Below are 26492 nucleotides of genomic sequence, written 5' to 3' on the forward strand. Positions count from 1 at the left end.
CATGATCTGGGTTCATTTGTATATTCCCTGCCCAGTTCTAGAATTAGCATCTCCAAGGCAATCCATTACTAAGTCCTGAAGTTAATCATTTAATATTTTTATGAACCCAGGCTAAGCTATCTGAATGTCATGATGCAATCTGATAGCTGACAAAGTAAAAATAAGTTTGTACCCGAGCCAAAATCGCTACAAAAGACTCTCATACATAATACCAACACTTCTGCCATGTCTTTTGCTACATTCTTTTGTTCCCAAAACTGAGCTGAATTAGGTGGGTAGAACACCTTGCATTCATTTTTCAAATAAGAAAACTGAGAAACGTAAGTAATGACAGGAGTACCTGGGTGGCTTTGTCAGTTAAGCATCCGACTCCTGATTTTGTCTGAGGTCATTATCTCATGGTTCGTGGGTTCGAGCCGCACATCAGTCTCCATGCTGACAGTACAGAATCCACTTCCAATCCTCTGTCCCTTTCTCTCTCTCCCCCTCCCCCCATTCTCTCTCAAAAAATAAATACTAAAAAACAAAACAAAAGAGCAACTTTTAATGAGCTTCTGCTGTGTACATGCCAATATATTAGGTGTTGCAACAAGGGAGAATAAAATAGGGCACCTGCGAGGCTCAGCTGGTTGAACATCCAACTTCTACTCAGGTCATGATCTCATGGTTTATGAGTTTGAGACTTGCATCAGGCTCTCTGCTGTCGGCACAGAGCCCACTTGAGATCCTCTGTTGCCCCTTCTCTCTCTGCACCACCCCGCATCATGCTTTCTCTCAAAAATAAACAATTTTTTTTTAAAAAAGGAGAATAAAATAAACAGCATACATGGCTGTCCATGATATACTAATATCCTCTCCTCACAAAATTTAGAAATAAGGAAAATAAGATTGCTCATCAAGAGTTAAAATATGTAAGGGTGCCTGGGTGGCTCAGGTGGTTGAGCAGCAGACTCTTGATTTTTGGCTTAGGTCATGATCCCAGGGCCACGGGATAGAGCCACACGGCAGGCTCTGTACTCTCTCTTCCTCTGCCCCTCTCTACATATATATATATGTATGTATGTTAAACATATATAATCATTTCTAAACAAAACTATGTACAGAAAAAAAACCCCGACATACAAGCCAGCAAGATTTACTAGGACAATTTTACTGAAAAAAGATACAGCTTAACCTAGGAGGAAAGCAGACTATAAAGAAAAAGACAAGTAAGGAAAGTCAAGAAAGCAAACAGTATAAGCAATACAATTTACTACATAGGTGGGGCCCGAGCCCAAACCTGAGAAGTCTCGTCAGGCTTTTCAGAGGTAGTAATTCTAACGTGAGAAGCAAAGTACAAGTAATAACTGGTAAATGGGCAAAGGAAACGTCTACAAAGACCTAGAGATATGACAAACCAACCCTAACGTTAACAAGGCCCAGAGCAAGGGTACAAAGGAAGACTCATTTGCTGTATGACTAAATATTTAAAAGTCATAAACCAAGCTAACAAACCATTAAAGAAATATGTTCTATCCTCCTACATTGACAAGTATACCTTATAAGACCTGGAAACTTCAGCTCAGTTTTAGAAATCTGTAGCCAAGCTAGTGACAATTTGGAAAACACTGCAAGACATGAAGAAAGATTAAAAGCACTCAAATTCCATCACCAAGAGAAAAATCACTATTTTGATGTAGTTCTCTCCAAAGTTTGTGTGTACATGAATACATAATAATTTAAAAAAACAGACATCAGATTGCATATCTAGATTCTGCCCTTTTAATATAAGCCCTCCACTCTTACAGCGTATGATACAACAAATCACTGTATTCAGTTATCCAATGTGCATTTTACAGCTGGCTTATCTGAAAGTTCTCAATGTGTGGTCAAATGTGTTCTGTAGACCCCTGAAGATCTCCGAAATCTTTTGTAGGAGGTTTATAAGGTTGAAACATTTTCATAATAATACACGTATTATTTAAATGACATATCTGTATCAGTTTCCTACTGCCTGTGTAACAAATTACCACAAACTTTGTGGTTTAAAACAATACAAATGTATTCTCTTATAGGTCTAAAAGTCAGAAGTCTAAAATCAAGGTGTCTGCTGGCCTATGTTACTTCTGGAGGCACCATTAGTGTAGACAATTACTTATGATATTGTGTCATTTTAGAGTATCTGGGAGAGATGGACTGTATAGAAGGTTTCAGAAGTCATCAATGTGTGTGTATGTGTGCACATGTGTGTGCACTTACTTTTTATTTATTTTTTTTGCTGAGAGTTTGGTATACATTAGAGAACAATGATTTTAGAATTATCTTTTGGAAGTTTAACAAAGCTATTTATTTACATTTGACTAATTTTCATTCAGAAACTGAAGAGCCTAAACACAGCCTAAGACGGAATAGAAAGCACTAGACTGCCTCAATGAAAAGTGGAGGCTGGGCATCTTTTCCAAAAATATTTTGTATTTGCCAGAAGATTAAGTCCAATATACAATATATCCAAAGGAAAAGGAACACAGAAGAAAACAAATAGCTACCATACACGCAGTCCTTGCCATGAGCTATTTACTGTGCTAACTATTCTTTTTTTTTTTTTTACTGCTTTTTATTTATTTTTGAGAGACAGAGAGAGACAGCTGGAGCAGGGGAGGGTCAGAGAGAGAGGGAGACACAGAATCCGAAACAGGCTCCAGGCTCTGAGCTAGCTGTCAGCACAGAGCCCGACGTGGGGCTCGAACCCACGAACCATGAGATCTGACCTGAGCCGAAGCCGGACGCTTAACCGACTGAGCCACCCAGGCGCCCCTGTGCTAACTATTCTACATACATTATTTATGTGCTAAGTTTCCACACATACTGAATTCTCAGAACAATCATTTAGTGAGTACTACTGTTCTTTAAAAAGGGAAAAACAAAGGCACAGGCAGGCTAAGTGACTTGCAGAGACGGTAACTTGCAGAGCCAGGATGTAAATTCAGGTCTACAACTTAGAAGCCACTGTGAACATAACAGATTTTTATTCAACATGTATGCCGAAACATCAGTACTTTCCAGTGATTAACTGTTTTTTTGATATACTAAAAAGACATGAAAGAATATTTAATAACCAACTGCTTGTCCACCTCCATTGATATGAGCAGATACTGATCAGACACAGAAATAAGCTCTTCCCTCTAACATCTGGCATAGCCCCCGAGGATAGATCCCATTTCTTGTAGGACGTTCTCCTTCCAACCACTGTTAACAGGACCACAGTAGCTATGCTGAAAGAAAGGATATCACTATCTTACCAAAGGACATTTCACTCTCAGAACATAATACCTTTTCCTACTGCTGAGATTGCGTGTATTATCTCTCTTTCCAGAACATGCTATTCTAAAGGGGTATCATAATAATATGTTTTTTCAGGGCACCTGGGTGGCTCAGTCGGTTAAGCGTCTGACTTCAGCTCAGGTTATGATCTCACGGTTTGTGGGTTTGAGCCTCGCGTTGGGCCTGTTTCAGATGCTGTATCTCCCTCTCTCTCTGACCCTTCCCTGCTCAAGCTTTCTCTCTCTCAAAAATAAATAAAAACATTAAAAAATTTAAAAATAATAATAATATCCTTTTTCTTTGAAGTGTAACATCTAAAATCTATACCACCCAATTTAACACTTAGTTACTTCCAACTGCTGTTCCACATCTTATACCTTCAACTAGACTAACCTCGAGGAAACCCCACTGGTTGCTTACCCTATAAAACTCTAATTTCTTCCTTGCTAACAGAACTTTTATTTTGTTTGGTTGGCAATGTGTCTAATCCAAGGAACAAATTATGATTATTCAAACCAGTCAGTAATGCCATTTCTTTTCATCAGTGACTGGTCTATGTATGGGCATATGACCCAAATGTAGCCAGTGATATAAGTGTAGCCAGTGATATAAGTGATATAAGAACAGGAGATATATAAGATATAAGATATATCTACTGATAGAGTTATAGGAAAATTATTTTCTCTAATAAAAAAGAGAACATGGAGTGCCTGGGTGGTTCTGTCACTTAAGTGTCCGACTTCGGTTCAGGTCATGATCTCACTGTTTGTGGGTTCAAGCCCCACACTGGGCTTTGTGCTGACAGCTCAGAGCCTGGTGCCTACTTTGGATTCTGTGTCTCCTTCTCTCTCTGCCCCTTTACTGCTCCTGCTCTGTCTGTCTGTCTGTCTCTTGCTCTCTCTCTCTCTCTCAAAAATAAATAATAAGCATTTAAAACATTTTTTAAAAAGAACAAAAAATATTTTTTGGACCCTTGCCCCTTCCTTCTTACTTGGTACTCTCTCTTATTGAAAACTACAAATAAAGACATCATCAATACTTGATGGCCATGTGCAAAGATGGAAAGAGGTCCTCCTAGGTCTTTTACTTCCCTGAGTTAATCTTCTATCTCACATAAACAGCCAAAAAGCTACTTAAACATAGAAAAATGGGTATGCTGTTAAATTTCACCTGATTTTCCAAATTATAAATACAGGTTTTTATCTGGTTTATAACTTCATAAATAAAATTAGGAAAAAACTCATTAGTGATGAAGAAAACAAACGATTAATAATAACAAAATACTATATTTATTAAAACCACAACAACAAAGAGCACCCAAAACACAGGCATACAAGTGCCAAAATTCTAAAAAAATGTGAAAAAGGTAAACCCAACAGTCTCAACCACTTTTTGCCCTGGAGCCATTTCCTGATTTATAAGTATACAGCCTGAGAACTCCTGCAGAAAGTGACAATGAGAAGCTTTTGGCAGTCTTATGGGGTCAAGTAGACAAAATCTGAAGTTCAGAATCACCAATGTGAACTTGAACGGTCCAATATCCTGGAGAAGACAGATCATTCTATAATACTTTTCCCCTAAAAATATTTATGTTCAGACATTTCATGAGCAAGAAGGTGAGAATCTAAGCAAAAAGTGGTTAAGAGACTAAAACAATTAGCAAAGCTGTCAGTAGTCCTAAAGTGCCAGGGAGATAAAACTAAATTTCAGCAGCTACCACCAAAGAGAAGGAGTCTTGTAAACACACCAAGCTTTCCACTAAAATCCTCAAGGCTATGCCCTAAAAATAGAGTAAGTCAAAATATAGCGTTATTTGTAGAAAGTCTGAAACCACATGGCTAATTCTCTTGATCTTTGATGGGATAAATGTGATTTGCTCCTAGTCTACCTGTCTGCCCAGAAAAAACTGAAACACATTATGATGAAAATATCAACATCCACAGCATCTATAATTTTCTGTATACAATATCCAGCATTCAATCAAAAATTACACAGCACCTCTGAAATCAGAGCCAAAAGACTGAAAAAACAAGGGAAACAATAGACAATAGATACAGACCCCAAGGTCTGTGTAGAATACTCAGATATGAATTTTAAACAAATGACTAACATGTTCAAAAAGAGCAGAGAATTTCTCCCAGAGTACAGAAATCTATAAAAATTAACCAAATGGAAATTCAATGGCTGAGAAATAACTGATATTCAAAACTTGATAGAAAACAATGAGATACTAATACACATCTGTTGCAACATCTAAAATCCAAACTATTGAGAACACCAAATGGTGACATGTTTGTGGAGCAAGAGGAACTCTCTCATTCAGTGCTGGTGGGAACACAAATGGTACAGACACTTTATTTATTTTTATTTTTTTTAATGTTTTTATTTTTGAGAGAGAGAGAGACAGAGTGTGAGAGGTTTAGGGACAGAGATGAGGGAGACATAGAACCTGAAGCAGGCTCCAGGCTCTGAGCTGTCAGCAGAGAGGCTTGAACTCACGAACTGCAAGATCATGACCTGAGCCAAAGTCAGACACTTAACTGACTGAACCACTTAGGTACCCCAGTCCAGTCACTTTAAAAGACAGTCTGGCAGTTTCTTACAAAACTAAATATACTCTTACCATACGATCCAGTTACCACTTTGCTTGGCATTTACCTAAAGAGCTAAAATATCCAAATAAAAAGAAAAGAAAAAATACACTTGATCTTAGCCAAAAGGCCAAGAAGCGATATGAAAAGAAAAAATAAAGAGAAGAGCATGAGAGACACAAGGATCTCAGAGAAAAGATCTAATGCATGTAATTGGAGTCCTTAACAGAGAAGGGAGAAAGAATGGCAGATATGACATTTGAGGATATACTGGTCAAAATTATCCAAAGATTAAAAAAAAATAATAAAAGAAAAAAAGGTAAGAAGAAAAATCAAGTCACACAATTCAGGAGGCTCTAATAATCCCAGCCAGAATAAATACAAAGAAAACCAAAGATAAAAAAACAAAGAAAAAAATCTTAAAAGCAGCCAAAAGGGGAAAAAAGATAGAACTGATAGCTGACCTTTCAACAGACATAACAGAAGGCAAATGACACCAGAATTATATCATTAAAGTGTTCAAAGAGGGGCACCTGGGTGGCTCAGGGCATGATCTTCCAGTTAGTGAGTTCGAGCCCCGCGTCGGGCTCTGTGCTGACAGCTCAGAGACTGGAGCCTGCATCAGATTCTGTGTCTCCCTCTCTCTCTCTCTCCCGTCTACCACTTAAGTTCTCTTTCTCTCCCTATCTCTCAAAAATAAACATTAAAGAAATTTTTTTAAGTTTTGAAAGAAAATGATTACAGATCTGGAAATAAATAACTACAAATATACCTTACAAAAATAAAGGGGAAACAAAATCTTTTGAAACACTGAGTGAATTTATTGCTAGCAGTTGGTAAAGAAAGTAAATATCAGAGTTCTTTAGGCAGAAAAGATAACTAACCCAGACAGAAATATGAAAATACAGTATAAAATGAAGTGCAATAGAAAAAGTGTACATGTAGCTAAATCTAAATAGACAGTGACATAAAACAACATCTTGTGAAAGTTTAAAATACATGAAGAGGGGCACCTGGGTGGCTCAATCAGTTAAGCATCCACCTCTGAATACTTTAAAATGGTTGTTATATGAATCGACTCAATAAAAAAAATTTTTAAAAGCTATCCAAAAACTCAACCTCAATAAAATAATGTACATATTTGTTCGTGGACATTGCCACAAACATTAAAAGTTATAGTGCCGAACTTACCAACCGCTGTGTCACCATCTAACAAATTGTCGTCTTCAGAGGTTTGAAAGTCCATGATAACACCTGCTCCATCTAAAAGCTCCTCATCACTGCTCGCACTCGTTATACTGTTATAGCTGTTTCTATAGTGCCCTCTGTGGAACAGCTGCTCAGACTCCATTTAGCTCTCTGATTATCTGGGGGGAAAAAAAAGAAAAGAAAAAACTGGTTTTAACATTTTCCTAGCATATTATAAAAATCACCTAGTTTAACATAACAAAAAGAAACTTCTGATCTCTGTATTTAAAAAAAAACCACTAAGTTCATTCACTGTAACAACAGCTCACTCCATTAAGTCTTTTGGTATGATTTATTAATTCTATTCTCACTATGCAGTTAAAAAAAAGAACAAAGAATTCTTATGGTAGTGGTATAAAACAATCTGCAAGATCAGTTGTTAAGTTAAAAAAATACAAGGAAGTGTTTTAGGTAAACCACAATATGTGTGTGGTGGGTTTATCCAAAAAAAGCAAGGGATTGGGTAGAGGGGAGAGGAAGAAAAATAGCACATAACTGCTTGTGTAAATATAGACAATCAGTGGAGGGATTTCCAAGAAAAGTTGCCTACAGGAGAAAGAAACAAATACCTTAAGTACCAGGTCTAAAAAGGCAGATTCTTTGTCCCTTTTGACTATTTTACTAAATTGAAGTACTAATTTTAAAATGCTATATAATTTGGGGCACCTGGGGGGCTCAGTCAAGTAAGCATCTGACCTCGGCTCAGGTCACGATCTCATGGTTCATGGGTTTGACCCCTGCATCAGGCTCTCTGCTGTCGGCACGTAGCCCCCTTTGGGTCCCCTGTCCCCCATTCTGACCCTTCCCTGCTCATGCTGGCACATGCACGTGCATTCCCTCTCTCTCACTCTCTCTTTCTGAAAAAAGAAAAACATAAAAAAAAAATTAAATGCTGTAATTTTTTTTAATGTTTATTTTGAGAGAAAGAGAGAGAGTGTGAGGGACGGGCAGAAAGAGCGGGAGACACAGACTCCAAAGCAGGCTCCAAGCTCTGAGCTGTCAGCACAGAGCCTGACACGGGACTTGAACTCATGAACTGTGAGATTGTGACCTGAGCTGAAGTTGGAGGCTTAACTGACTGAGCTGCCCAGATGCCCCTAAAAAGCTGTAATTTACTTTTTTAATATTAATTTCATTCTCCTTTCATCATTTTACGTTTTATTTTTTTTAATGTTTTTATTTCTTATTTCTGGGAGCCAAAGAGACAGAGACAGAGTAGGTTAGAGACAAAGAAAGAAGAAGACAAGGAATCTGAAGCAGGCTCCAGGCTCTGAGCTGTCAGCCCCGATGTGTGGCTTGAATTCATGAACCACAAGATCATGACCTGAGCTGAAGTCGGAAGTTCAACCAAGTGAGCCATGCAGGCAGTCCCTCCTTCCATAATTTTCAAATTTAAATCACAATTTTCTTTTTTTCAAAGCAGGTAATACGAAAAGTGCTTACGTTTTCACTGTTCTTACTCTCTAAAAACAACATTACTCTTAAATAGTTTGATTTTTAAAATACATCTACTTACTTGCTCAATATCTAAATGGAGAGTGTAAAACATTAGCAATGGACTTGTCACATTCATGTGTGGGACTTGAACAACACAGTCATAAAAACAGTCAAACCAAGGGCGCCTGGGTGGCTCAGTCGGTTAAGCCTCCGACTTTGGCTCAGGTCAGATCTTACGTTCGTGGGTTCGAGCCCTGTGTCAGGCTCTGTGCTGACAGCTAGCTCAGAGCCTGGAGCCTGCTTCGTGTTCCATGCCTCCTTCTCTCTCTGCCCCTCCCCCTCTCATGCTCTGTCTCTCTCTGTATCAAAAATAAATAAAACATTAAAAAAAATTTTTTTTAAAAACAGTCAAACCAGTATGCCTTGTAAAATAAGAACTTAACAGATATGTCATAAGTACATATGAAAATAAAAGATAATGGCACTAAGGATACTCCAATTCCAGTGCTGAATTTTTTTTTTTTTAAGTAGGCTCCAAGAGTCTCATGCTCTATTAAATGAGCCAGCCAGGTGCCCCTCTAGTGCTGAATTTTAATAATGAAGACTTAAAGTGTTTTACAGCAATCTCCTGTCCTCAGTAAATTATCTTTCTGCACAGGGAAAAATAAACTCAAAGAGCTACAACAATTAAAATTATTTGTAGATATTGTACACTTTTTAGAAAAATAAAATATTGCTAAAAACTATTTTTAACAGATTTACTATATAAATTTCCTAACTTAAAGACTACTTAAAGAAAGGGAAATTTTTAGAACTCCTTGAGAGTGTGTCTCTATTCTCAGCATAGTCATTGATATGAATAATAAATATCAAAATGTCAAATTGTTTATTCGGTCAATGAGGTAAGAAAGAAAAATGTATTCAGTTTTCAATAAACAAACGCTCTCTACAATAGTACTAATCTGGTCTTGGGAGGAGAACCAAAGATTTAGCACATGGATTACAAAGAAAACTTGCATACTTATTGCTCTGCAACTTCATTAATGTTTTATAGTTACCTCTACCAAAGACAGCCTATTATAACTTACTGAGATTTGTGTGTACTAATTAAAGCAAGAGTTTTATATTTAAGATAAATGTTAGAATAGTGTGAAAATAATTATTCATGCGAAGAACTTTGCAGTATCCGTAGAGGCAATCAAATTAAATAATGTGGCTCTTGAGTAAACAGCCAAAAGTCTTTTAAAAAAATAAGCATGAATCGTTTTAGTTTTGATGTATCAAAGCCCGTATGTGAAGATTTTGGAAAGAACACATTCCATTCATCACTTGTTCACCTCATGATCAGGCTAGAAGGGCTTGAGACATGTGATGACACACGTCAATGAGCATTAGTTAGAGGCTACATATCACTAGGAAATCTCTAAAATAATTGAGCAGTTCTGTGTACTGGAAACTCAATCAGCAATTCCAAGGTATCTCCACCATTACTCTAAAAGTCCGCAAAAACCAGTAAGTGGTAACTTGGAACTTAACTCTTGCAAAATGCTTAAAAAAAACTTAATTTCACTACTACCTCTGAGACATGTGGCCTATAACTTTCTTTATAAGAATATCTAAAATTCTGTAGTAGCATAAAGGAAATACACAGAAGAAATCTGGATACCAATAATAAACCTTTTTTAAGTTCTAAACCCAATTCCCAGGCTTGCCCACAAAGGCTATTAAACCACTATATGACAGCTGAATTTTGCATATTTAAAAAAATGAAAACAATACTACAAAATCATCTTGTCCTTTTTATCAAAAAATATATTTAAAGTCATTTCAAAACATAATAGACACACAGTGGCCTGAGAATGTATTCTTGCAGTTATAGAGATTAGAGATAACCTATGAAAATCTCCAGGTATAAAGCCTGGTGTACTGCAGCGAATTCCTAAATGATCTGTGTACAATCACCTTGACCCCCTCCAATCTGATCTCCAGTCTACAGCCATCTTGGTCTTTTCTGAAAGCAAGCCTGATCAGTACTTTCTCCGCACTCTATGGATTAAAGTCTCAATCACTTCTCACCAACCTTAGCAGACAAACTCTTAAACCTAGCAGACAAAACCCTATGCAGCCTGGCCCCTGCCTAGTTCTCTAGCTTCACTTTGAAGTGTGTACTTCTTGCAATTCTCTAGATTCACTGATCCTCCTCTCAGTCCTAACTATGCAGCTTCCTCAGCTTGGAATGTACCCTTTTCTCTCCACCTAACTTACTACTCATTCTTCACATCAATTGTCTATTTAACAAACTCCTAAACAGGGGTACCTGGGTGGCTCAGTCTGTTAGGTGTCAGACTTTTGATTCTGGCTCAGGTCATGATCTCACCGTTTATGAGTTCAAGCCCCATACGAGGCTCTGCACTAGCAGTGCAGAGTCAGCTTGGGATTCTGTCTCCCTCTCTCTCTGCCCCTCCCTCACTTGTGCATATGAGCACTTTCTCACAAATAAACATTACAAAAAAAACCACTTTAACTTTTTTTTAAGTTTATTTATCTTGAGAGTGAAAGAGACAGTGCTAGTGGAGGAAACGCAGAGAGAGAGAGAGAGAGAGAGAGAGAGAGAGAGAGAGAGAGAGAGAGAGAGAGAGGGAGAGGGAGAGAATCCCAAGCAGGCTCTGTGCTGGCAGCATGGAGCCTGACGAGAGGCTCAAACTCACAAACCATGATATCATGACCTAAGCTGAAACCAAGAACTGGATGCTTAATCAGCTGAGCCACCCAGGACCCAAACCCACCCCCCTAAAAATCCTCTTAACAGAGTTTATTACATGTTCAGCATTATCCTTAACATGACACAAATTAACTTGTTTATAGTTATATATTAAATATAATCACCCTAAAACTTAGGTACTATTATTATTCTCATTTAACAGATGAGAAAACTGAGGCACAGAGTTTAAATAATTTACTCAAAGTCATGCAGCAAATAAGTAAAGCCTCTTTGACCTACTTACTACCTGGGCCAATCTTCCCTGACTAGGTCAAATTTTTATTATTAGCTCTTAACTTTCTCCTTTATCATTTACTACAATTGTAATATTATACTTATTTATGCAATTACCTAACATCTGTCTTCCCAACTAGAATGTATCATGAGATTTGGCATAGTGTCAATTTGTTTAATATTGCATAACTGATGGCTATTAGCATAGTACCTAGCACATATTAAGTGTTCAGTATTTTTTCATTCAACATTTTGAAATAATAGATTTCACATGCAATTATAAAAAATCATACAGAGATATCTTGTGTACCCTTTACTCAGCTTCCACCAATGGTAACATCTTGCAAAACTACAGAATATCACAACCCAAATTCTGACACTGATAGTACAGTCAAGACATAGAACATGTTGGGAAACCTGGGTGGCTTAATCAGATGGGTGTCCAACTCTTGATTTCAGATTCGGTCATGATCTCCCAGTTCATGAGTTCAAGCCCTGCATCAGGTTTGCGGACAGTGCAGAGACTGCTTGGGATTCTTTCTTTCTCTCTCTCTCTCTTTCTCTCCCCCTTCCCTGCTTGTACTCTCTCAAAAATGAATAAACTTAAAAAAAAATACAGAACATGTGCATCATCACCACAAGGATCCCTCATGTTGCCCTTTAACAGCCACACCCACTTTCCTCCTGCCTTATCACCACCCCTTACTTAACTCCTAGCAATCCATAATCTGTTTTCTATCCCTAGGATCTTGCTATTTCAAGTAGGCTACATAAATGGAATCATACAGTATGTCACCTTTTGGGATTAGCTCTTTGCACTCAGTATAATTCTCTAGAGATTCATCCAGATTGCTCTATGTATCAATAAGGCTATCCTTTAGAATACTGAGTAACAGCCCAGGGTATGCATGTACCATAATTTAACCATTCACCCATTGAAGAATATCTGGCTCTTTTATAGGTTTGGGGCATTATGAATAAAGCTGCTATAAATATCCACGTACAGGTTTTTGTATGAACTCAAGTCTTCATTTCTCTGGGATAAAATTCAAGGAGTGCATTAACTGGGTCGCAGGGTAGTTGCATGTTTAGTTTTTTAAGGAACTACCAGTTTTACATTCCCACCAACCATAAATATGTGGGTGATTCAGTTTCTTCACATCCTTACCAGAACTTCTGTTGTCACCAATTTTTATTTTAGTCATTCCCTTAGGAATGTAGTACTCACTGTAGTTCATTTGCTTTTTCCTTAATCATGTTGAACATCTTTCTATATACTTATTTGCTATCTGCCTATCCTCTTTAGTGAAATGACTGTTCATGTATTTTGTCCATTTTCTTTCTAATTGGATTGCTTTTCCACTGCTAAGTTTTATACTTTAGAACATATATTCTAGATGCCAGTCCTTTGTCAGATATGTTGTTTGAAAATATTTTCTCCCACTTTATAGCTTGACTTTTTTTTTTAAGTACTCCTATGTCCAATGTGGGGCTCAAACTCATGATCCTGAGACCCAGAATCACATGCTCAACTGACTAAGCCAGCTGGGTGCCTGTGACTTTCTTCCTTTTAACAGGGCCTATCTATCACTGAGCAAAATATCTAATTTTGATCAAATTGGATTTATCAAGTTTTCCTTTATGGATTATGCTTTTGATGTCATCTAAGAAATCTACCCCCAAAGATTTTCTTTTTTTTTTTTTTTTCCAGAGGGAGGAAGAGAGAGAGAGACAGAGACAGAACACAAAAGCAGGGGAGGAATGGGGGAGAGGGAAAGAGAAAAATCTTAAGCAGGCTCCATACCCAACATAGAGCCTTATTTGGGGCTCAATCTTATGACTGTAAGATCATGACATGAGCCAAAATCAAGTATCAGATGCTTAACCAACCAAGCCACCAGGTGTCCCTACATTTTTTAAAGTTCCACATTTTACATGTAAGTCCACGATCCATTTTGCATGAGTTTTTATATAGGTATTAAGACATAGATCGAAGTTTTTTTGTTTTTTGGGGGGTTTTGGGTTTTGTTTTTTTGGGTTTTTTTTTTTTTGATGTTTGGATGTCCAATTGTTCCAGCAGTATTTGCTGAAATAAGTTATCTTTCACTGATTTGTTTTTGTTTTCTAATGCCTTTGTCAAAAATTAGTCAGGCACATTTGTGTGCATCTATTTCAGAGTTCTGTTTTCTGTCCCACCAATCTATATGGTTATACCTTCAGCAATACCACAGTCTTGGTTACTCTAGCTCTGAAATAAACTTGAAATTGGATAGATTAATTTCTCACACTTTATTCTTATTTTTCAAAATTACTTTAGCTATCCTAGTTACTTTACCTTTCCATATAAATTTTATAATATTATCTATATCTACAAAATCTTGTAGGAACAATTAATACTTATAGTATAAGTAAATAACAAATACATAACAAATGAACGTATATGTCTATTTGGATGTTCTATGCAAACTCTAATTCAACGAAACTGAAACTGAATATTTGTCCCAAACTTGCTTGGTTCTCCTACATGCCCTATCTCAGTTTACAGGATCATCTCCCTTGTGGCCAAAATCACTTTTCAAAGTCACTTATTAATGTATTTGACAACCATTTACTCAGTACCCATTATGTACCAGGCACAAAGCCAGGTGCTAGGGTAATGAGTAAAATATGGTCTCTATTCCCAAAGCAGTGAAGACAAAAGATATACAAATAACTACAGTATGGTATGATAATTATCACAAGAAAAGTATATAGAAGGTATTTGATAATCCTGAAAAGGAATAAGCATACTACCTGGAAAAGTCTTAAAAGTGAACATTTACTTAGAAGTGAACATTTTTTTAATTATTTAGAAAGTTTTTTCTTAACGTTTATTTTTTAAGAGACAGAGCATGAGTCGGGAAGGGGCACAGAATCCAAAGCTGTCAGCACAGAGCCAAATGTGATGCTCAAAGCCACGAACTGTGAGATCATGACCTGAGCCAAAGTTGGACACTTAACCAACTGAGCCACCCAGGCATCCCTGAAAGTGAACATTTAATAAAGGGAATGTTTTAAGCCAGGTATTGAAGGATTAAGATGAGTGAACTGGGCTAACTATGAGGTGAAAAGTCAATACAGGCCAAAAAAAAAAGTACACGCAAAAACACAGCAGCATAATAACAAAACCTGCTTAGGTAGCTTAAATAAGAGGTAAGGGATTGGAGGGTAGCTGGAGAGGTGGACATAGGTCAGATCAGAAGGGGGGAAGCTCATACGTTGTGCTAAGGAACTTATTTACTCATTTATACACAAGAGAAACCATTAATGGTTTTAAAAGATAAACCACATGGCCAAATAAGAATTTTAGAAAGGCAAGAGGCTCAGCAGTTCGGAAGACAGATTAGAAGAGCAAAAGGCTGAAAGACGAGTTAGGTAACCCAAATTCCAGCAGAACCCTGAATAATCCTAAATACGAGATCCTAAAGGCATAACTAACTTTAGGCATCAAAATATGGAGTAAAAAGAATTCTGAAAAATATTTAAGAGAATGTAGTAACCAATAAGCTGTGAGGAAGAGTGAAGAAATCTAAGATATCTGCTAGGTTTCCGACTTGACTAATTGATTCAAAACAGCTGGAAGAACAAATTTCATTCTTCTACATCTTATGGGACTCAGGATCAGAGTGTTCTTTCCAACTACAGAATTACACATCTAGGCTTAAGTCCTAGTCAAGGCTAGACTACAATGGGGGGAATAGTTCTCTTCATTCAGGGCACAAATCTAGCACCCACACTGTGAACACTAAGCAGTACACCACCAGAATTGAGGGGTGGGAATCAGAATTAGGAAGACTCTGCAAATTCGTAGATAAGGCACCCACAGCCTGAAGTAGTTACACCAATTTTCCACAGCTCCCAATCAAGTTTTGTCTCTCTCGGAAAGGAGACTGGGTAGGGCTAAGGATCGTGGCTAACTTTCAAGGTGTTATCAGTCAGCTCTCTGGCTGGCTAGTAAGCTAAATAGAAAAGTAGGTACAGTATCACTGAAAAAAGTGAAAATCCCAAATATTAGCAACTAGAGAGATGGACAAAAGTTTCACAACCATAATAGCAGAGGTAAAATGCAGACTGATGTTGCCATTTGTGTGTAAGAAGCATTTTCATAGAAATACTTTAAGCATCCCATATAAGTACTATAACTGTATAAATATTTTAAGTATGTTGTAAAGTACTGGTCAAAAATCAAAATGTGACAATGAATTTCAACATAATCACTCATTAATTTACTAATGTTCACAGAATACCTACTAATGTGCCAGAAACTGTAAAAAATATAAAGACAATTTTTATTGATTAATGACATATTTGCATAGGCCTTACAGCTTTCAGTAAAGTTGAGCATATCTGCATTGTACATTGTCCTCAAAAGCAATGTTGTAATACTTTCCTATAAAGTAATGTATACAATAAAAGGCAATATATGACACATGTCAGAGAAGACAGCAGGAGTGTTGTAAACGCTCAGAAAAAAGATCTCATCTGAGTGTAACTGAAAGTGAGAAGCCTTCTTTGGAAGAGACACACCTGAGTTTGACCTTAAAAGGTAAATGGGATTTTATGGGGCAGACTTGGGAGAAGTTAACTGAAGCAAAACTACCGACATGAATCATGCTGTGGAGCTAAGGCGGCAACAAAAATATTTGAAGATGAGTATGTACACAGAATACGGGTCCAGTAAAAGATTTCGTGGTCAAATAAGTTTGGGGAATAAAGCACACACGATTCTGGAACTGTAATGGCTAACAGCATACGGCTCTTGAGAAAACCTGTAGTAAACACTAACAAACTTACGAAAAGCTTCTCAAATTTGTTTTACCAAAGAATGTCCCCTTCGCCTCATACAACATCATGAAACTTAGGTCAGAACATCACAATAGTAAGAAATATTTTATTCTGATACAAATTGTTACCACATACAAGACATGATAGTAATGAAACTGATTTCTCTCAAAAGCAATATTACTTGATATTTTATCTCTATAATTATCTAGCTACATGTCCAAACTGCTGTGCTTGTATTTTTCTGTATAAGAAGGATTAAATGAATAACCTGCCTAAGGAAGTAGAAACTCTGAAGAAAGTTTCCTAGATCTATAAAAAGTTTTAGAGTCATCCAAAAATTAACTATAAGCTTATTTTAAAAGTAAAAATACACATAAATATAAGGGTTAGACAGTAAAAAAAAAAAAAAAAAGATAAACAATAATCCAGCAAAAAGATGCTGTGAAAAACTAAATAATTTTCATGATTTTACAGGACAGAAACTGTTTACATCTCAAAAGGGCAAACAATATATTTATTTAATTGGTTGCTGTCAAAGTTGCAGATCAAATCTCTGTTTCAGCAATGCAAATGGGCAGTTTCTCAACATGCGGTGATCCTATTTTGTACTTTGAAGAACATTTATCTTTAAAAATCAAAATAAATCATAGCTACAATGTTTATATACCATGTGAATGTGCATACGAAAAAACACACAAAAAGAGTTTGTCATAGTAGAATGAAGGTTTCAAAAATTTATTTTCCAGAGTTACTTTTATAACTGAAAAGCAAATGAACCTATGGTGCCGTATCTCTCATCCTAAGTTTTCTTCTGGCATTTTAAGTGGTCTTACTTGAAATATAATGCAGCCATTGAGAGAAAGAGCTCTGAAATCATAGTGCCAGTTGTAACACTTAACTGAGACCTTGGGCAAGTTAATTAACTGCTCTATTCCTCAGTTTCCACATCTGTATAATGGAAAAACAAACTACCTACTTCATGGGGTTAGTGTGATCATTGAGATAATCCACAAAAAACACTTAGGAATGAATCTAAACCACAGTATTCATTCAAAAAATACTAACACTTATTATATCAGAATTTATGTTTTAGACCACTGCTGACAAGTCTGACTAGAAACTTAGATGAAAGTTCTACAAAGCAGTGAGCGTGGCCAAATGCCACAGGATACTGCTTTGATATCTGACCCACCACAGAGCTCAAATCTGGCTTCCCGAGCGGTCTGAAAATTATTACCAACATGTCATACGACAGGAAATGGAAAGCCTATCACCAACATGACCTGGAAAATAGCCAATTTGTTCATATAATACCATAACCTCCGCAAATCTGTTCCCCTGAACTATATTATACCCATTACCGGTTCATGTTGGATTTTTACATTTGTAATGAGCTTTGTATGACTGAAATCACATGCTTAAGACACAATTTCCAAGATGTAAGTACTATACATTTCTATTGACTTATTAAAATAATTTGACCCATTTTCCAGGCAAACAAAGTTTCTAAAGAGTGTGGGAGGTAGAGGGTGGGAGGGGGATGCCAAGGATCCCGCCAGCAGTGGCTGTTATTTAATCAGAGGTCTTTAAAGCGTACTCAGTCTGACAAATATCTGTAGGTCACACACCTGGTTTTTAAGCCACACTATGTAACGACAATCAGCAGTAGCACCTTTCAAGATGAAAATCAACAATATATACATTAGCATTTTAACTCCTACCTGTACTCTTGAGCTACACAGTATTTTCTAGTGACTCATAGAGGCATGTAAAATTGACTGACATCAGTTATTTTCATACCAACCTCATCAAGAAAAGAATCTTGTAAATTAAACTGTTTGGATATGGAAAGTAAGGCATTTCTGGAAAGATTAAAAAATCAATGACAAAAGCCACAATGATGCTGCAGTAACTATATTGCATGGCTCAAAAAAAGTTTACAGTACAGTCTGCAGAACTGAACTTTTGAATTACCAGGAAAAAAAAAGTTGACTCAATTCTCATAAATTAGGGGATCTTCCCTCCAAAAGAAACTGAAATCTTAGAAATCTTACACATAAGCATAATGTATAGATAATTATCTATGTGCTCCAGTTTAATGTCCTATACAAATAAACCATATATTATATGCAAAATTAATATGAGAGTCTAAGGTACTTTCTGATCCAAGTTTAACATCAAACATAAATGGTATATATATATATATATATATATATATATATATATACACACACACATAGTTATATAGTTATATATAACCTATGTCTTGATATACACATAAATTTAGACCAAAAATAGAAAAACTGAATATGAACTTTAAATTTGGGCAATTTTGGAGAAAGCGAAACCCGCTGAGTTCAATATTAATCTTTTCCTGGAACCTACTTCCTCTCTATTCAACGGTCCTTCGACAATTCCCAAAGGAAACAGGCGAAATCTTAAACAATGTCCGAGGGAATACACCTAATCAGGGAACGTTTAACATCATGTAGGGTTCTGTTATAAGATAACCAAGAAGAGAGCCCTGGCATCACAGCTGACCCAAAATCCGTGAACATGACAGCTAACGAATCTTAACTCATATAATTCAACTCACCTTGCAGCTCAGAGGCATAGCAAAACCGGTGGCTGTTTTTTGCGCTGCCTTTGGATTCTGCATCTGTTTCAAACCTAAAAACCTAGCTACCCTGGGAGCTCCACCTGAAGAAAGCTTCACACACAACGAAAACTACTGCGATTTAAAAGATACCTTGGGTTTTCTACTGAAGAGGTTACAGAAATTTTGCCAGGTAGGACCTTTTTTGTCCTCTCCAAACACGGGAACAGCATTGAGTTAAATCCGCTTCCTATGGAGGGCCCTAAAGTCAACTGCTTCCACCCAAAATTAAAAATAAAAATCTCCAACCTCACTTCCCTCTTAAAAGACCAACTGAATCCATGTTCCAACTCGGAAATGAAGTAGAATGCCTTTCAGCGCAACACACTCTCCTGCCTCATTACGCAGCCCAACTCCCGGCCGCAGGCGAACTAGGACTGTAAAAGGGGTAGGTTCCGGACCACACCGGCCCCGAGCCACGGAAGGGGAAGAGAAACAGCAGGAGTCAGGAGCCCGACAGGTGCGTCTACGCGTGGCGTCACCGCGTTGACGTGAACGGCCGCTCAGCGTCGGGCCGCCGAAAATCTCCTCCACCGGCCGCGGTTGGAGGCGCGTTGGCGCCTATTGGGCAAAGTGGAATCGGTGGGCGGGCCGGAGCTCGGGCGGCAGGAGGAGGAGCAAGGCGAGCTAGCCAGCCCGGAGGGGCCGCGCTGGGTGTGAAGCCTTGCCCCGGCGATTAGCTCACGTCACTCACGCTTTCCTATTTGACCCTTTGGTGACCTCGCGGAAGGACAGGAGGTGGCCGCCTTGGGGCAAACATTCTCAGAAGGCTGCGGCGCGCGGTACCCAGCATCCTCTGACGCTCCCCTTTTCACGCCTGCAGAAGACCCGGAGCTGCGCGTGAAATCCCGGCAGGCTTCGACCCCGAAAGCGAAAAGCAAAAGCAGCTTGCCGCTGGCGCTACTTCCTAAGACAGAACGAGAGAAATGGCCTTGAGCACCAAGTGATGCCTGTGTTTCTAGGTTGGGAGCAGAGAATGCAGCGGCTTATCTGGGGGGGGGGGGGTGTTATATGCCTGGCAAACATGCTTCAGAGAAAACAACCCAGATTTAGCCATTATGCAGTTTCAAAAATAATGCTTGGAAATAGTGTTTTGGAGAAAATGGGTAATCCGAGGATTCTACACGGTCGAATTAAATGTATTTCCTTTTAGAAATATTAATTAAACTAGCGTGTGCCAACTGAAATTCAGTAAACCCGACAGGCGGGCTCAAGGGGTTTATGTTCCGGTGCAGTGAAGAATGGCTGCTCAGGAAAAGGAGCATGCTTCTGAGAGAGTAATGTGGAAAAAAATCTTTACAGAGGAGTTGACATCTGATCTGGATTTTTTTTTTTAAGTTGACGGGCAGGAGTTGGGATGAGGGTCGCAAACTATCAGAAATTTGAGACAAGGGAGGACGAAATTGAAAGTTCTATGTTATCGCGGTATTACTTGAATATAATGTGCAACATGTAGAATGGAGATAATGAATTGAGATGATGATGCATAAGTCAGCAGTTATGCCCAAGAGTTTGTGCTTTATCCTAGATAACCGGGGATGGTGAAGTTTTGTTGTTAGTAGTTTTTCTTCCAAGTTGTTAGGAAAATGTCTAGGGGCGCCTGGGTGGCTCAGTGGTTAAGAGTTGACTTCAGCTTGGGTCAAGATCTCAGGATTGGTGAGTTTGAGTCCCCCATCTGGCTCTCTGCTGTCAGCGTCAAGCCCACTTGGGATCCTCCTCTATTTCCCTCTCTCACTACCCCTCTCTGGCCCACATTCTCTGTCTCTCTCAAAAACAATCAATAAATAGGAAAAAAATGTCCAAACATCCAGAAAACTTACAAAGAATAGTACATTCCATATTCATATAAATGGCTGTTGATTTCTTTAACATATATGATAAATATTAAAAACGTATGTTTGTGAAGAAAAAATTCAACTTACAATAGTTGTATATTGAAGGGTTTTAACCATGGACATGACAGGATCACTCACCTACATTAAAAAATTCTGCTATAGTTGCTTCATCTATATTTGGATTTTTTTTTCCCCTGAAGCATGTGAAAAGTAGGACATTAAATCTCTTTTAATATTTAAGAGCTCCTTCCCTAATTTTTCATGATATTGATGTTTTAAAGAGATGAAGGACATTGTCTTGTAGAATGTCACACATTAGTTTAAGAGTAAGCCATGGCTTTTATAGGCTGACCATGTCTCCTCAAAAGATTCCTCCCCTCCCCCTTAAGTATGACATCTTCTGAAAATATGTTCTTTAGGAATGTGATCAAGGTAAAGTCATCAGGATTGACTAATTCCATGTGATTAGTGGCCTTATAAGAGAAGAGACACAAAGACAGACAGGAAGATGACTATGGGAAGATGGAGGCAGAGACCGGAGTTACCGCTATCAAAAGCTAAAGAGCAATTGGGGCTACCAGAATCTGTAAGAAACATGGGGTTCTTCCCTGAAGCCCTTAAAGAGAGCATAACCTATTAACACCTTAATTTTCAGACTTCTGTACTCCAGAACTGAGAAAATAAATTTCTGTTGTTTTAAAGTCTTCAGTTTGTTACTTGTAACAGTTGGCTTAGGAAGCTAATACAGTGAGGTAAAATATTTTGAAACAATACAAAAAATACAAATTGAACTTTGGTGTCTTGCACAACCTGACCAACCTTAGTGTCACTGTCCACAAAAAGATACAATTAAGTGTGTCTTGGGTAACTTTCCAGGGACTTTCTAGGCATATACAAAGATATTATTCATATAAAAAAATGGAGGAATTTTTATTTACCAGTAAGCCCTGTTAAGAGATATCTCCCTTGGCTTGGCCAAACATTTTGATAACTGTTTAGAGTAGAAGCCCCTAGATGTGTATCACCTGGTTCCTAGAACTTAGGGAAGCATATGAATTAAGAGAATTTTGATTTCCTTTTGAGAGGAAGAAGAAAAAAAGCCAGGTTGCCCCAGAGAAGGGTTGGAGTCAAGTGTTGGAGAGGAGTTTGTCATCAAGTGTTTTTACAGAGAATCTTCTTTGCTTCCCTGCCAAATTTTTATTAAACTGTATATTACGTGCCAGAGCTTTTGACTGTACACTTGGACCCTCCAGTACAAGAGCATTAGCATTAATATCAATATTCTAGTTTCAACACTTTTTTGATAGTCGCATATAACAAAAGGGTTTTGAGTTGTTTTTTTTAATTTTTTTTAACATTTATTTCTTTTTGAAAGAGAGAGAGACATAGAGTGTGAGTGGGGGAAGGTCAGAGAGAGAGAAGGAGACAGAATCAGAAGCAGGCTCCAGGCTCTGAGCTGTCAGCTCAGAGCCCGATGCAGGGCTTGAATCCACGAACCATGAGATTATGACCTGAGCCGAAGTCAGCTGCTTAATCAACTGAACCACCCAGGCACCCCCAGAAACGGTTTTAATCAGGGTCCTGTGACAGTACATTTGTGGTTATAAGATTGAGGTCCCTGTTTTATTTCAAGCTGTAGGACAGAGTTCTTTGCTTTCTTACTAGCTATTGACCAGGATTGCTCTCAGCACCTAGAGACCATCCTCAAGTCCTAACTCCATGGGCCTCTCACCACATAGTGGTTTACCTCTTCAAAAACAGCAGAATTTCTCTTGAATTTCTCTGCCTTCTTTATAGGAGTCAACTAATTAAGTCAAACCTACTCATCAAAATCTCATTTTTAAAATTAATTCACAGTCAATTGATTAATAACCTTATAATGGAAGTAAAATCGCTGCATTCACAGTCTGGCTCACAGTGAAGGAGAGGCGATTATACTTGGTGTGTACATCCAGGCATGGGAATCTTGGGGCCATCTCAGAATTTGCATACCACAGTCTGCCCTCTGTCCCCTGATGATTTATAGGTAAAATACATTCACCAACTTTTCCAAGGTTCTGGAAGGTCTCATCCCAATACAGCATCAACTTGAAGTCCAAAACTTCCTCTTAATCATCAACTCAAAGTCCAAAATCTCTTCCAAATCAAATAAAGAGGAGGCTCCTGCTTGTAATCTATTAATTCTTCATCTGTGGACCCGTGAAACTAAAGCCAGAGTGCCATTGGCTTAGGCACTTTTTTGTATAACCCTCACCCAAAAGGGTTTTATGCTTTAATAGGCTTAAGCACCAGCTTTTTTGGCTCATATATCTGTTTCTACCAGCTGACAACCTCACAGACTCAAATCACCATTTACATTCACTTTCTGATTCAGTGCAGGCATCAACCCACAAATCACATTTCTCTCAGTGTAACTTTTCTTTTAACCCCCGTTGCCCTTCCCTGTCACTATGTCTTGCATGAAATTATAGCTAAAAGATTACACGTATTTCCACATGTCTGAATTTCAGGCTATACCACTTAAACAAATAGGCATAAAACTCTGAAAGTTCTTGCTCTCTAATCCTGGAACAATGAGGTCTAGTCACCCAACATTACAGTAATCAGTGGGCCACTCAAGTGACCTCTATAGGATCAAGAAATTTAGCTTCCTCCAGTTAAAAAAAAAAACAACAACTCTATACTTCTGTAGTCAATATACCAAAAATTGTTAATCTGGTTTATTTGGAAAACTTAAGGATTAAAAATTCTTCTAAGAACATATCTTAGAACCTACCAGAATTAGGGCTTATCCCCCTTGTTGCCAGGAAAGTCTATACTGGAATTTTTTTTTGAGTGCAGAGTTAAAAATTATGGGCTATCAAGCAAAAGAATTTCACTCATTTGAAATCTTTATAATATCCAGATTTTACCTGCTTGGTGTTGTGTGGAGAATTACATTAATACAATATACCCCCCCAGTATACTATCAGATGAACTATCTCAGAGGTCACAGAAAGGCTAACATACCATGAGAAGCAAGGGAGGGAAAATTAACACACTTAAGGTACAAGTGGAGAGGAAACACCCATGATTTGAAACATACGGTTATGCAATGCTCATACGTCCTGTCTCTCTTTTTGGCATATTAACTTTTCTGTTGATAGTGAGTGGGACCACAGTTGATGTTTGAGCAAGGTTTAGAGATGGAAGGTGCCTAAGCCAATGGCACTCTGGCTTTATGAAAGAGATGCGGGGGCAAAGAGTGCCTGGGCACATCTGCAGCTTGCCAGTTAACCTGGTGAGCAGGTGCAGGTTTTGCACTTTGGAAGCAGGTCACGTGGGACACAGTGTGAGTGTCACCATGGGGCCGCGTAATTAAGACCTGTGAATGTTCAGTTTCATGTATATTGAGTCCATGATGAGTACATTAGTGCTTAATGAATACTAGATGCCTCTCCTGTGTTTAGTGCCTCATTAATATTAGGCATCTCTTAGGCTTTCCAGACTTTTCTACCTATGTTAAAAAGTATATGTCCTGCTGACTTTATCTGTCCACAATATAACACAGGTTATTAACTCATGTGCTTAACACTTAAGTGTTATTTCTCATACTATTTCTTTCTTTTTTTTTTTTTCCAGGACAGAATTGAATATTCTCGAATATACAATTCTTGGCTACAGAGTTTGTATTGTGCCCATGGGTAATAATGGAGGTGCTCACAGTACATCAAACTTTTTATGACTCTTTCCTAACTTTTATCAAGGTAGAATTCATGGCATCATGGTATTTTACTTGGAACACTGTTGGGCAAGTCTTACAAGAGATTTACAGACATTAGATGTTTTCCTCTGTTGCTGCAGATATGTAGCCCAATTTTGGGAAGAAGCACATAAGTCTCTGAGAATAGTAGAGAATAGTCAGGGGCTATTCATCAATCATATCTGCTTTCTATGATCCTTTTATAAATAAGTCCTAAATCCTTTTATGGTAGTGCATTGGTTTCTACATGGCGGATTATCCCAAGGATCTCTTGTAAGTGGGCAACAAGTCTCCTGGCACATTTGGTTTTCTGTAATATTGTTGATATTATGTACTACCTTACTTTTTTACAAGAACGTGTTTATTTTAAAATCCTTAATTTCTGGGGCGCCTGGGTGGCTCAGCTGGTTAAGCATCATCTTCACCTCAGGTCATGATCTCACAGTTCGTGGGTTCGAGCCCCTCAGAGCCTGGAGCCTGTCTTCAGATTCTGTATCTCCCTCTCTCGCTGACCCTCCCCTGCTCATGCTGTCTCTCTCTCTCTCTCTCAAAAATAAATAAAACTTTAAAAAATAAACAAATAAAATAAAATCCTTAATTTCTGACATACATACATCTTGCCAGTAGGTCTCATCCTTCACTCTGCATCAGAGCCACCTAGGGAGCTTCAGAAAAATACCCTTGCTTGAACTCTACTCTCAAAAATTACTTTAATTATTCCAAGTTTGGGCCTAAGTATCCATATTCTTAATTATACCCAATTAATAAGCAGCATTAAGTTAGAAGCACTACATTAGACATGGACACTCTATCTTAACAATATGCTATGTGATATTTTGGTGATAGAACAATAGATTCCATCCAGGGAAGAACCTTCTCTGTAATTCCTCTCGTATTTGTATTAGAAAAATCTAGTGGTGTTAAACCTGCTTTTCAACAGACTTGGGTGTTTTACATGGTAAGGACTATAACCAGATCCCTTGAAAATTTTCCTTATGTATCATAATGTGAATACTTCTAGCTTCATCTCATTTCTTCCAGAATGTTCCAGAAGAGGGGGTATAGCTCAGGGGTAGAGCATTTGACCATAGAATGTTCCAGAAGGGATTCTGTCTATTTGGAGTTCTTACCAGAGACTTTATCTTTTTTATTTAAAAAAATTTTTTTTATGTTTTTTATTTATTTTAGAGAGACAGCACGAGCAGGGGAGGGACAGAGAGAGGGAGACACAGAATCTGAAGCAGGCTCCAGGCTCTGAGCTAGCTGTCAGCACAGAGCCTGACGCGGGGCTCAAACCCACAATCGTGAGATCATGACCTGAGCCGAAGCCAGACACTTAACCGGCTGAGCCACCCAGGCGCCCGCAGACACTTTTCTTTAGAGAGATGATTAAGAAGAAGCTTAGGCAGAGAGCATTCCCAACAAGGAATTTTTACAGATCTAGTTGTGGGTTTTTCATACACAATGAAAAGAATTTACCAGTCAGCCTTATCTACTCTGCTCCTGGAACATAAAAAAAAAAAAAGGAATTTGTATTAGTATTTATTACAACAGATCCCCACTAATTCAGTGTCTTGAAACAACACAAATTTATTATCTTAGAGTTCTGTAGGTTAGGAGTCCAAAACAAATCTCACTGGCTAAAATTAAGATGGTAGCAGTGTTGGGTTTCCTTCTAGAAGCTCTTGGGGAGAATCCATTTCTGTGCCTTTGGCAGCTTCTAGAGACCACTTGAATTGCCCCCTCCTCCATCTTCAAATCCAGCTATAGTGGTTTGAGTCTTTCTCAGATCCTATCATTCTGAACTTCTTCCACAGTAACATTTGCTTCTGATTCTGACCCTCTTGCCTTCCTCTTTCATTTT

The 26492-nt window shown here is 38.0% G+C and overlaps 1 protein-coding gene across 3 annotated transcripts in view; it reads right to left on the minus strand.

Annotated features, from left to right (window-relative positions):
• The window catches only part of CLCN3 (chloride voltage-gated channel 3), an 87308-nt gene extending 67804 nt beyond the window's left edge, over positions 1-19504 (minus strand). For 2 of the 3 annotated variants that reach the window (XM_029938856.1, XM_029938827.1), the window contains exons 1-2: positions 18992-19504; positions 7083-7258 (exon numbers count right to left, since the gene is read on the minus strand). In XM_029938856.1, coding sequence (XP_029794716.1) covers positions 7083-7242 — 160 coding nt within the window. In that variant the 5' untranslated portion in view covers positions 7243-7258; positions 18992-19504. The remainder of the gene's footprint in view (positions 1-7082; positions 7259-18991) is intronic. The other variant, XM_029938835.1, reaches the window with a different exon arrangement.
• Positions 19505-26492: the final 6988 nt, after the last annotated feature.

The sequence above is a fragment of the Suricata suricatta genome, chromosome 1, assembly GCF_006229205.1.
Source record: "Suricata suricatta isolate VVHF042 chromosome 1, meerkat_22Aug2017_6uvM2_HiC, whole genome shotgun sequence".
Taxonomy (NCBI): Eukaryota; Metazoa; Chordata; class Mammalia; order Carnivora; family Herpestidae; genus Suricata; species Suricata suricatta.